The following is a 12,783-nucleotide window of genomic DNA, read 5'->3' as shown; positions in this document are numbered from 1 at the left end:
GCCTTTTCTAAATCCAGCTTGAACATCTGGAAGTTCACGGTTCATGTATTGCTGAAGCCTGGCTTGGAGAATTTTGATCATTTCTTTACTAGTGTGTGAGATGAGTGCAATTGTGTGGTAGTTTGAGCATTCTTTGGCGTTCATCATACGTCTATTGTCCATTAAATAATCCTCAGTCTTAACTCTAACAATAAGATAAAACCTGTTTTCATATTATTTGTGGTAAAAGAATGCAGTCTTTTGTTCTAGTGTGCTTATTTCATTGAAATAATATAACTAAAATTTCTGTCCATTTTTAATTTTGTTCTCTGAAATGGGGAGAGATTTATCTACTATATACTTAAACAAAGCTCCCAGGTTTATGCTGCCAGAGTAACTAGGCAAATAAGGTTATTAACATTCCTCAATCAAGTCATTCAAACTTGCTAAAGGCATGCATATAGGCCTCTAACATCTGCAATATATGCTGCTGCTGCTAAGTCACTTCAGTTGTGTCGGACTCTGTGAGACCCCATAGACGGCAGCCCACCAGGCTTCCTTGTCCGTGGGATTCTCCAGGCAAGAACACTGGAGTGGGTTTCCATTTCCTTCTCCAATGCATGAAAGTAAAAAGTGAAAGTGAAGTTGCTCAGTCATGTCAGACTCTTTGCGACCCCATGGATTGCAGCCTACCAGGCTCCTCCATCCATGGATTTTCTAGGCAAGAGTACTGGAGTGGGGTGCCATTGCCTTCTATGCTAGTTGGCATTATTTCCTAGTTTCTGGATTTATCTAGACAGAAAAAGTTAATTCTATCAAAGTGAAGCCTATTGACATTTATCAATTTCTTTCATTTTAAATTTCCTATCCTTAAGTGCTTTATTGCTGGCATTTGTAAAAGTTTCTTTCCATGTAGTATACCCATGTATATACATGCCCGTGTACCACATCTGAAGATTCTAGCAAAAATCATTTGCCTCTAGGTCATCCTTCTAATTCAGTGGTTCTTAGCCACATGTAGGATGGTGCAATTGCTGACCTCTTTTGAGAAGCTGATGAAAGTCATTCTCCCTTTAAAATTACACAGCAACCCACTTGGCATAATAGTCAAGGACTCCATGCTGAAGCTCATCCTTGGGCCTCTGTTTATGAAACTTTGTATGTCAAGATTAATTGTCTAAAAACATTCTTTATTCGAAATTAGTCAATAAGATTAAAATATAAACTATTTCAGGCTCAAAAGTAATTAATCATATCATTTATGAAAGTTTGTAAATATAAATAAATGTGAATGTTTTGTAGGGCATGTATTATTACCCATTTCCAAACTAACTTCTTGGAATGACTCAACATCATTTTAATTTAATATAAAACATATTAGAATGTTTTAAGTACAGGTTAAAAGTTTGCAAATTGTTACTATTGCATAATATATAAGTAATCAATACACATTTTAGATAATTCCAAGTTATGTGGATGAATTTCTACAAATTTAGTGTCTTTTATACTTAATTTAAATTTCAGGATTACATTCTAGAATGCAAAATTGTTATTTCATTCTATTTTGTAGTTTGATTGTTTAAGTATTGAGCTAACTTTGGATTTTTATATCTGTTTAATCATTTAGTTATGTCTAACAGTGAGTGAGAATGCATTGGGTCTCCTGAATACATTACAATAAGGTTCCTTGTGAATTATGGTACATTGACATTTTTGAAAATGGAAGATATAAAATGAATAAGCTTGATGGTGATAGACAGTTTGAATAGTCCCATAGCATCAAAATTCAAATATGTGTTTCATTAATTCAGAGTGAGTGTGGTAGTTGATTTAAGTTATTTTATACTTGTAGAATCATTCTTGGTTATTATTTTCTGGCTCTTTAAAAGTTTCACTTCTCAGTTTCCTTTATTATGCGTTAAAGAATGGTGAGAAATTATTGGTTTAAAGATTTTGATTTAAATTTAGATGAACTTCTAAATAATATGCTTACTTTTTTTTTTTTACAACTAGCTGTAGGATCTTATCTGTGTTTTGTTTTCCCTTAAAGCTAGTCTTGAATTACTGAATAAAATTATTGGAAATATTTTGATTCTCCCTTGAATCATAGTCACCATTGTGGTCTTCTGAAGAGAAGCTTATTTTATATAACTACTAACTGGCCTAGAAGGAAGGATATAGAGGGAAACAAAATGGTCACTATGAAGTTCATATTCTTTTGACTTTAGTTAATGAGATTGGGCTCCAAAACATTTCATAAGATCTTTTTCAGATTAGTGCTCTACTACCACTTCAGAATACCGTGAAATTTGGAGGTTTTGACTCAACATTTTACATGAAAATGCTTTAATCATGCTAGAGTAAAATATTCTAGAATCTGCACCCACAATTCATTTTTCAACATATTATAAGAATGAGAGCAGTTGTATGAAAAGTCATCACATGTGAGCATCAAGGAACCAAAAATAACATCTTCCGTATTTATGATGAATTCTAATATTGGCCATATTTATGAATAAAATAATTTATACGAATGAAATATTTTCTCCTTTACTAGACAAGGAAATTCTTGGCTTTCTCATAAAGACTTAGAATGAAGTGCTTGTGAAGGATAAAAATCATTATGAATGTGAATTGTAAGCAATATAAGGGCCAGGGCAGTGTTCTCAGTCATGTGACTCTTTGAGACCCTATGCACTGTAGCCTGCCAGATTCCTCTGTCCATGAAAATTTCCAGGCAAGAATACTGGAGTGGGTTGCCATTTCCTACTCCAGGGCATCTTCCCCACCCAGGGATCAAACCCAAGTCTCTTGCATCTCCTGCACTGGCAGGTGGATTCTTTACCACTTTGTCACCTGGGAAGCCCAATGGCAGGGGTGATGTATATTATTCTTCATTTTATTTTCCATGAGAGCTAGCTAACGAGTAACTTCTGACATGCCACATTTCAATGATTATTTTGTGATAGACTTTGAAGCAGAATTATTTTTAAAACTGAAGTATAATAGAAGTATTTGTGCTTTGTTAAGAATATTATATATATTAAATAAATAGGTATTTGCAAATGATCCATTAAACTACCCAAAAAGTTGAAACAGATTTAAAGTGAACCAAGAAGTGGCTAAACCAAAAAGAACCTCAGGCTCTTTCTTGTACTTACATAATCAGTCACATGATGTCGCTGTATACTCAAAAGGTGAAAAGGGAAAACTGTCTCCAAGTCCAGATTCCAACAATCCACAAAATAGGATAGACTCCATATTGACCGGAAGGCTGGGTAAAATTTACTGAAGATATACTTACGGAAGGGGAGACTGGTCATAAATGTTGGCAGGCGAACTATCCCTTAAAACTGACAGTCTCACCTCAGAGATCTCTTTATCTGCAATGGTGCTTTCTTGGCGAGGAGGCTCCGAAGCTCGGAGCCTGCTACTCTCGGTTTTGCTCCTCGCAGCCTGGGAGTCGGGGAGGGGCCAGGTCCATTACTCGGTTCCCGAGGAGGCAAAACACGGCACCTTCGTGGGCCGCATCGCCCAGGACCTAGGACTGGAGCTGGCGGAGCTGGTGCCCCGCCTGTTCCGGGTGGCATCCAAAGGCCGCGGGGACCTTCTGGAGGTAAATCTGCAGAATGGCATTTTGTTTGTGAATTCTCGGATCGACCGGGAGGAGCTGTGCGGACGGAGCGCGGAGTGCAGCATCCACCTGGAGGTGATCGTGGACCGGCCGCTGCAGGTGTTCCATGTGGAGGTGGAGGTGAAGGACATTAACGACAACCCGCCAGTATTCAGAGGAGAACAAAAGCTACTCATTTCTGAATCTGCGCCTTTGGAGACTCGTTTTCCTCTAGAGGGCGCTTCTGATGCGGATATCGGCCTAAACTCTCTTCTGACCTATAGGTTAAGTCTAAATGAGTATTTTACTCTTAAACTAATAACGAAAACCGACAAAAGTATATTGCCTGAACTCATTCTTCGGAAGTCACTGGATAGAGAAGAAATACCAGAACTTAATATGTTGCTGACCGCTCTGGATGGCGGTAAACCCCAGCTAACAGAATCTGTTCAGATTCAAATAACCATCCTGGATGTTAATGACAATGCTCCTGAGTTTGATAAGCCTGGCTATAAAGTGGTGCTGTTTGAAAATGTCCCAAACGGCACCAGAATCATTCAACTAAATGCTTCTGATCTAGACGAAGGACCAAACAGAGAAATTTCCTATGGAATCAGAACGATTCTGCCACTGAGTGAGAAATGTATGTTTTTAATAAATCCACAAACAGGTGAAATTAGAATTTACGGGAAACTGGATTTTGAAGAGAATAATGAGTATGAAATCCAGGTTAACGCTATTGATAAAGGGATTCCGCCCATGGCTGGTCATTGCACGGTCCTGGTGGAAGTTCTAGACCTGAATGACAATACCCCTGAGGTAATGATCACTTCGCTATCGCTCCCAGTGCGGGAGGACGCTCAGGTGGGCACTGTCATTGCCTTGATCAGCGTGTCCGACTGTGACTCCGGCGCCAATGGACAGGTGACCTGCTCACTCACACCACCCCATATCCCCTTCAAGCTGGTGTCCACCTTCAAGAATTACTATTCGATAGTGCTGGACAGCGTCCTGGACCGCGAGAGTGCGTCGAACTATGAGGTAGTGGTGACAGCGAGGGACGGCGGCTCACCTTCTCTGTCGGCCACCGCCAGCGTGTCCGTGGAGGTGGCCGATGTGAACGACAACGCGCCCGCCTTCCCGCAGCCCGAGTACACGGTGTTCGTGAAGGAGAACAACCCGCCCGGCTGCCACATCTTCACGGTCTCGGCGCGGGACGCGGACGCGCAGGAGAACGCGCTGGTGTCCTACTCGCTGGTGGAGCGGCGGGTGGGCGAGCGCGCGCTGTCGAGCTACGTGTCGGTGCACGCGGAGAGTGGCAAGGTGTACGCGCTGCAACCGCTGGACCACGAGGAGCTGGAGCTGCTGCAGTTCCAGGTGAGCGCGCGCGATGCGGGCGTGCCGCCCCTTGGCAGCAACGTGACGCTGCAGGTGTTCGTGCTGGACGAGAACGACAACGCGCCTGCGCTGCTGCCGCCCGGCCCAAGCAGAGGACCCAGCGAGGTGAGCCAGGTGGTGGTGCGGTCGGTGGGCGCGGGCCACGTGGTGGCGAAGGTGCGCGCGGTGGACGCTGACTCGGGCTACAACGCGTGGCTGTCTTACGAGCTGCAGCCGGCGGCGGGCGGCTCGCGCAGCCCGTTCCGCGTGGGGTTGTACACCGGCGAGATCAGCACGACGCGTGCCCTGGACGAGGCGGACGCACCGCGCCAGCGCCTGCTGGTGCTGGTGAAGGACCACGGCGAGCCGGCGCTGACGGCCACGGCCACCGTGCTGCTGTCGCTGGAAGACAGCGGCCAGGCGCCCAAGGCCTCTTCGCGGGCGTTGTCTGGTGCAGCTGGCGCAGAGACGGCGTTAGTGGATGTGAACGTGTATCTGATCATCGCCATCTGCGCGGTGTCCAGCCTGTTGGTGCTTACGCTGCTGCTGTACACGGCGCTGCGGTGCTCGGCGCCGCCCAGCGAGGGCGCGTGCGGGCCGGTGAAGCCCAGGCTGGTGTGCTCCAGCGCGGTGGGGAGCTGGTCTTACTCGCAGGAGAGGCGGCAGAGGGTGTGCTCTGGGGAGGGGCCTCCCAAGACCGACCTCATGGCCTTCAGTCCCTGTCTTCCAGCGTCTGGAGAAGATTGTTTAAATCCTTCCAGTGAAGTAAGTCCTTGGTATCATTTAAGTATGTTAGTCATTTTGTAGGTTTCATGTATTAGCCCAAATTTTCAAGCATTCAGTTCAGTTCAGTCGCGTCCGACTCTTCTCTACCCCATGGATGCCAGGCTTTCCTGTCCATCACCAGCTCCCAAAGCTTGCTCAAACTTATGTCCATGGAGTCGGTGATGCCATCCAACCATCTCATCCTCTGTCGTCCCCTTCTCCTGCCTTCACTCTTTCCCAGCATTCCATTTAATCTTTTCCAATTATTTTCAGCATTTCAAGCATTAAATAATTGGAGAGGATAAAATGGAGGCCATGGATAACCAGATTTAAAGTTTCCTGGCTCTATAATTTTTCATATTATCTATGAATTTCTAGCCTTAAAAGAAATAAGTACATTTGAGTAAAAACTAAGTTCTGATAAATTTATTTTTAATTTGTACTCAATTTCATAATTAAATGAAATTTGCAAGGTTAGTGTAGAGAGTTCCCAGATATCATAAACTAGATTCCTTTACTGCTCTTTACATGCATAGACTTGTAAAATAGTCTTCTTGATCACCAATCTAGTTGCAGTACAATCCCCTTTCAAGTATAATAACAATAATAAAAATTGTTATCAATTCTAAAATGAGTAATTTGTTATTGCTCCCATAGAGTACCTTTCTTTCCATTGTGATTGGCTGCAGTACTGTTGTTATTTACATAAAATATGCCATTTAAAATATTGTAATATCTATCTAAAGCAGGATGCACCTTATAATTAATAGTTTATAACAATTTAACTGATTCTTTTTCTTGGTAGCACACAAATAATGACACATCTTACAATTAGTAACATTGATTTGATTCCATAAATATAAGAATAGTTATTCAGGACTTGTCTGGTGGTCCAGTGGCTAAGACTCTGCATTCCCAAAGCAGGAAGACTGGGTTTGATCCCTGGTCTGGGACCCAACACAACCAAAGAATATTTATCACCCCCTATTTTTTCCAGGACCTGTTCTAAGATCTTTAATTGTATTATCTCATTTAGTTATGAAATCACCCCTACAGTGCAGGTATAATATTTATTATTAGCATTCTACTGATAAGAAGTCGGAAACTTAAGCCACATAGATCAGGCAAAGTGACACAAACCCAGTTTTGGAGGATCACCAACCCATTATGGCATGCTACTGCTCTGATACAATTATTGGGTGAATCTTCTAAAAGTGTATTTTACATCTTGTAATTTTCTTCCACACAAAGCCTTTCCAGAGTGTTTTTTAATGTGAGGGAAAGAAGTAAGTAAAAAGGGAGATACTGAAAATCAGACAGGCAGAGAAGGAATGAAGATGAAGATGAAACATATGAATGAGAATAGAGAAAAAAATTAAGACAGTAGGGTTGGCCTTAAAAGTGGCACGATTTTTCCTTAGTAGTGAATGAATAATAGAGAATATAAAGAGAAATGTCAACATAAGAAGAGAGCCATTGAGTTTGTATTTGATGACTTATCTTTCTGGGTAAGTCATCTGAGAACCACATGGTTGGAATGAGGTTGGGAATTTGAGAAAAAAGAAGAAAGTATGGAAGAATCTCTATGGGCAGGAATTATGAATTCACTTGAGGGGTCAATTGAGGTAAAGGTGAGCATAAACTTGTAGAGAATATAGTAATGTTAAGTGGCTAATGAACTGAGGAGTTCAATAGAAAGCATTGAGAAAATGAATAGTTAGGCTGTGTATTGAAAGGTAAAGACAATGTTAAAGAGAGGTGATATAAGAAGATATGTACCTATAGGGTATCTGAAAGGGCATGTTTTATTTTAATTTTAAAAATTTTAATTTGTGTTAGAGTATAGCCAATAAACAATGTTGTGATAGTTTCAGGTAGACAGCAAAGGGATTCAGTTATACATACACATGTATCCATTCTCCCCCCAAATTCCCCTCCCATCCAGGCTACCACATAATATTGATCAGAGTTCCCTGTGCTATGCAGTAGGTTCTTGTTGGTTACCCATTTTAAATATTTCAGTGTGTACATGTCAATAGCAAACTCCCGAACCATTGGAAAGGCATGTTTTAAATGGTTGACTGTGTATTCTAGGTTAGATGGAGAGGTAAAAAAGACAAAGTAGGGCCTAATAGACAAGAACAATTAGAATCAAGAAACTATTCCCATTATAAAAGTAAAGGTGTGTTAATAAAAGTAATGGAGCAATGAGGAGAATGATGGTGAGAGAGTATCAAATACTCACATTTTCAGAGGCGAGCAAAGGTTCAGAAATGAACCCAACTCTTATTTCCTGCAGAGTTGGGCACAAAACAGGCAAGAGAGTTATGGAGCTATACTTTTTCTTTCCTAGCCCTGTTGGCATGGAACTTGGTGACTTGGTAAAGATAAAAGTAAGATTCCCTCCCTTTCTTCCTTGCTAGAGGTTTGTTAACATCTGTATCTACTTGTTGTTACTTGGAAAATCAGAGTCAACTTAAATGATAGTAGGAAATTCCCCAGTAATGGTATAAGTTAGGGAGAAAGAAAGGGGAAGTTTAACCTACTGGTAGTAATTCCATTTATAGCAAATACATGAGATACTAGTTCTTGGCATGTTTTATACAAAGAAAATCCAGGACTTCAAAGTATTGTTATATCTAAATGGTCAATATTGTGTGTTTATGTACATACACACTCACATACAAACTCATATTTACATTGATGGACATTTTCTTTCACTACAAATATTTTATCCAAATTTACAATCATGTTTGGGGAAAGTTAAAAATATTGTATCATTTAAAATCTGGTATATCAGTTACCGAATTTTCCATGTTCATTTATTTCATTCTTATGTGATTCGTTATGTTTCTGCTTGGAGTCAAGGGAGTTGTGTGAGTAGGTCTCAAAAATATTACAGGAAAAGGACAGTCCCACCAAAATCTACAAAGCTATTAAGAACTAGAGTCTGATTTCCAAAAGCGAATGTGGACTACTACCTCTTTTTACAAATTCTGCACCACGTTTTACACATGCAAAAATGTTTTTGTGGAAAGATGGAACTCATCAACCGATTTCAACTAGAAGCCAATGCTGAACAGAATACAGTGATTTACTGTTGCTGGAGAGAAAAACATTTAATCTTCCATTACGTATTTAGAGTGAAAAATGTCATGAAATGCAAGAAGAAAAAATAAATCCCCTACGGCAACGGAAATTATGAACTGAGTCGTTATTACACTTACACATTCATGCGCATGGTGTCGCTCTTCACTGAAAACAATTCCGCGAAGAAAGCGCCTCCGCTCCTTCCTTCTTGGAGAAAATTGGACAGATAGTGGAAAACCTCCGCGAATCCTCCCGCAATAGAAGGCCGTAAAATTAGACCTTGAGGGGCATTTGAAGTAAGGTAGCCTATAGACTTCAGATATCTTTAAAGGCTTTTGAGTGTACCATGCTGATTTCCTGGAGAGAAGGCCCAGGAGCTCGGCTTTTGCTGCTCTCGCTTCTGCTTCTCGCAGCCTGGGAGTCGGGGAGGGGCCAGGTCCATTACTCGGTTCCCGAGGAGGCAAAACACGGCACCTTCGTGGGCCGCATCGCCCAGGACCTAGGACTGGAGCTGGCGGAGCTGGTGCCCCGCCTGTTTCGGGTGGCGTCCAAAGGCCGCGGGGACCTTTTGGAGGTAAACCTGAAGAATGGCATTTTGTTTGTGAATTCTCGGATCGACCGGGAGGAGCTGTGCGGACGGAGCGCGGAGTGCAGCATCCACCTGGAGGTGATCGTGGACCGGCCGCTGCAGGTGTTCCATGTGGAGGTGGAAGTTACAGATATTAACGACAACCCGCCTGTGTTCCCAGAAAGTGAAAAAAGAATAATCATTGCTGAATCTAGACCTCCGGAAACTCGGTTCCCGCTAGATGGCGCATCTGATGCAGATATTGGAGTAAACTCCGCCTTGACGTACCGAGTCGATCCCAACGATTATTTCACTTTGGACACACAAAACAGTCGTGAACAAATGTCTTCGTTATCACTTGTGTTAAGGAAATCATTGGACAGAGAGGAAATTCAGGAACATAGTTTATTATTGACAGCTAGTGATGGAGGTAAACCCGAGTTGACCAGCACAGTTCAGCTGCTGATTACAATCCTGGATGTGAATGACAACGCACCAGAATTTGACCAATTAATTTATAAAGTGAGAATGTTAGAGAACTCACTTAATGGCTCATTAGTGATCAAACTAAATGCCACAGACCCTGATGATGGTACAAATGCAGACATAACCTACTCATTTAGAAGACCTGTATCACCTGCAATATTATATGCGTTTTACATAAATCCCGACAGTGGAGAAATTAGGACAAAAGGTAAATTGGATTTCGAAGAAAATAAATTGTACGAAATATCCGTGGAAGCGATTGACAAGGGGAATATTCCAATGGCGGGTCATTGTACCATTTTGGTGGAAATAGTAGATATAAATGACAATGCTCCAGAAGTTACCATCACTTCTTTGGCTCTGCCGGTGAGAGAGGACGCTCAGGTGGGCACTGTCATCGCCTTGGTCAGCGTATCCGACCGTGACTCCGGCGCCAACGGGCAGGTGACCTGCTCCCTGATGGCTCACAACCCGTTCAAGTTGGTGTCCACCTTCAAGAATTACTATTCGATAGTGCTGGACAGCGTCCTGGACCGCGAGAGTGCGTCGAACTATGAGGTGGTGGTGACAGCGAGGGACGGCGGCTCACCTTCTCTGTCGGCCACCGCCAGCGTGTCCGTGGAGGTGGCCGACGTGAACGACAACGCGCCCGCCTTCCCGCAGCCCGAGTACACGGTGTTCGTGAAGGAGAACAACCCGCCCGGCTGCCACATCTTCACGGTCTCGGCGCGGGACGCGGACGCGCAGGAGAACGCGCTGGTGTCCTACTCGCTGGTGGAGCGGCGGGTGGGCGAGCGCGCGCTGTCGAGCTACGTGTCGGTGCACGCGGAGAGCGGCAAGGTGTACGCGCTGCAACCGCTGGACCACGAGGAGCTGGAGCTGCTGCAGTTCCAGGTGAGCGCGCGCGACGCGGGCGTGCCGCCCCTGGGCAGCAACGTGACGCTGCAGGTGTTCGTGCTGGACGAGAACGACAACGCGCCCGCGCTGCTGCCGCCTGGGCCAAGCGGAGGACCCAGCGCGGTGAGCCAAGTGGTATCCAGGTCCGTGGACGCGGGCCACGTGGTGGCGAAGGTGCGCGCGGTGGACGCTGACTCGGGCTACAACGCGTGGCTGTCTTACGAGCTGCAGCCGGCGGCGGGCGGCTCGCGCAGCCCGTTCCGCGTGGGGTTGTACACCGGCGAGATCAGCACGACGCGTGCCCTGGACGAGGCGGACGCGCCGCGCCAGCGCCTGCTGGTGCTGGTGAAGGACCACGGCGAGCCGGCGCTGACGGCCACGGCTACCGTGCTGCTGTCGCTGGAAGACAGCGGCCAGGCGCCCAAGGCCTCTTCGCGGGCGTTGTCTGGTGCAGCTGGCGCAGAGACGGCGTTAGTGGATGTGAACGTGTATCTGATCATCGCCATCTGCGCGGTGTCCAGCTTGTTGGTACTCACGCTGCTGCTGTACACGGCGCTGCGGTGCTCGGCGCCGCCCAGCGAGGGCGCGTGCGGGCCCGTGAAGCCCAGGCTGGTGTGCTCCAGCGCGGTGGGGAGCTGGTCTTACTCGCAGGAGAGGCGACAGAGGGTGTGCTCTGGGGAGGGGCCTCCCAAGACCGACCTCATGGCCTTCAGCCCCAGTCTTCCTCCTTGTCTGAGTTCTGCGGAGGGACCAGGGGAAATAGAAGCAGAATTAGAGCAGTTGAAAAAGGTGAGGTCATATTTTAAATTTTCTTGCTGTTTTAGCCACCCTCACAGTTTTAAGATTCTTCAATCTCAGTTTTAAGGTCATTCTTTAATTTACTTGTCATTATGGTTTTAATGAGTGTTACTGACATCATGAGTTCCATTAATCTTCAAATTAAATATTAGTAAAAAAACACAGTATTGGTCATAATGCTAATTATTTGCTTTTGTTGAATTCTTGACAGTTTAAAAATATTTATTGCTTACATAAGCATTTTTCAAGAAACTCCACATTGTGAGTACTTAAGCATCTAGAAAACCATAATTAAACATTTTAAAATCTGTGTCTTTAAAATTTATAGATATGCCCACATACAGATTTTGTTTTGAATGTGGCCATAACTTTTTACATAAAGTTTTTTTTAAAGATGCATTTTTCTTCCTTCTTAAAGAATCTTTTTTGTTTGCTCCTTCCTTATTTTACTCTGGCACATCACCATTCCCCTGTCTGTATACAATCTGAAAAACTTTATGATTTTCCTTTAACATTTTTATTTGCAGTTACATTATTCACATACATGCATACATGTGGTGGGTTTTTATTATTGTTTCTTTTGGAAATTTTGTTAGCATAGATACTGCATTTTACATTTCACAGTCACCAGTACTTTGTGGAAATCCCTGATTCATTTAATAGCTGTGTAGTACTCTATAGTGTGGATGTACCATTTATATGATATCATTTATATAATTTATCAGTTATTCACCAGTTGATGAGTACTTTGTGTTTTTTTGCCCTCATAAACCATGCTGTGGAGAAGGCAATGGCACCCCACTCCAGTACTCTTGCCTGGAAACTCCCATGGACGGAGGAGCTTGGTAGGCTGCAGTTGCTCAGAGTCGGACACGACTGAGCCACTTCACTTTCACTTTTCACTTTCATGCATTGGAAAAGGAAATGGCAACCCATTCCAGTGTTCTTGCCTGGAGAATCCCAGGGATGGGGGAGCCTGGTGAGCTGTCTATGGGGTCACACAGAGTTGGACACGACTGAAGCGACTTAGCAACAGCAAACCATGCTGTAATATCATTTTACATATTCCTAAAATATTTGTGCCTTTATTTGTATAAAATTCATTTTCAGATATTGATGAATCTAAGAGTATGAATAATTTTAATTTAAATATATGTTTCTAGATTACTTTCCCAAAATTTTGAATTTCTTTTCATCTCCACCAAGAAGT

The 12,783-nt window shown here is 43.6% G+C and overlaps 1 protein-coding gene across 14 annotated transcripts in view; it reads left to right on the top strand.

The window, feature by feature from the left end:
* Positions 1 to 12,783, top strand: part of LOC113895258 (protocadherin alpha-C2) — a 209,969-nt gene that overhangs the window by 76,468 nt on the left and 120,718 nt on the right. The window contains exon 1 of one of the 14 annotated variants that reach the window (XM_027546223.1): positions 3,121 to 5,734. The exons of 11 other annotated variants lie outside the window; for them this stretch is intronic. In XM_027546223.1, the coding sequence (XP_027402024.1) occupies positions 3,305 to 5,734 (2,430 nt within the window). In that variant the 5' untranslated portion in view covers positions 3,121 to 3,304. Of the gene's footprint in view, positions 1 to 3,120; positions 5,735 to 8,362; positions 11,565 to 12,783 lie in introns of those variants that run through there. 2 more of the 14 variants (XM_027546236.1, XM_027546227.1) reach the window with 2 other exon arrangements.

The sequence above is a fragment of the Bos indicus x Bos taurus genome, chromosome 7, assembly GCF_003369695.1.
Source record: "Bos indicus x Bos taurus breed Angus x Brahman F1 hybrid chromosome 7, Bos_hybrid_MaternalHap_v2.0, whole genome shotgun sequence".
In the NCBI taxonomy this organism is placed as follows: Eukaryota; Metazoa; Chordata; class Mammalia; order Artiodactyla; family Bovidae; genus Bos; species Bos indicus x Bos taurus.
Note: the sequence above shows the minus strand (reverse complement) of the source record. Positions and strands in the feature narration are given on the sequence as shown.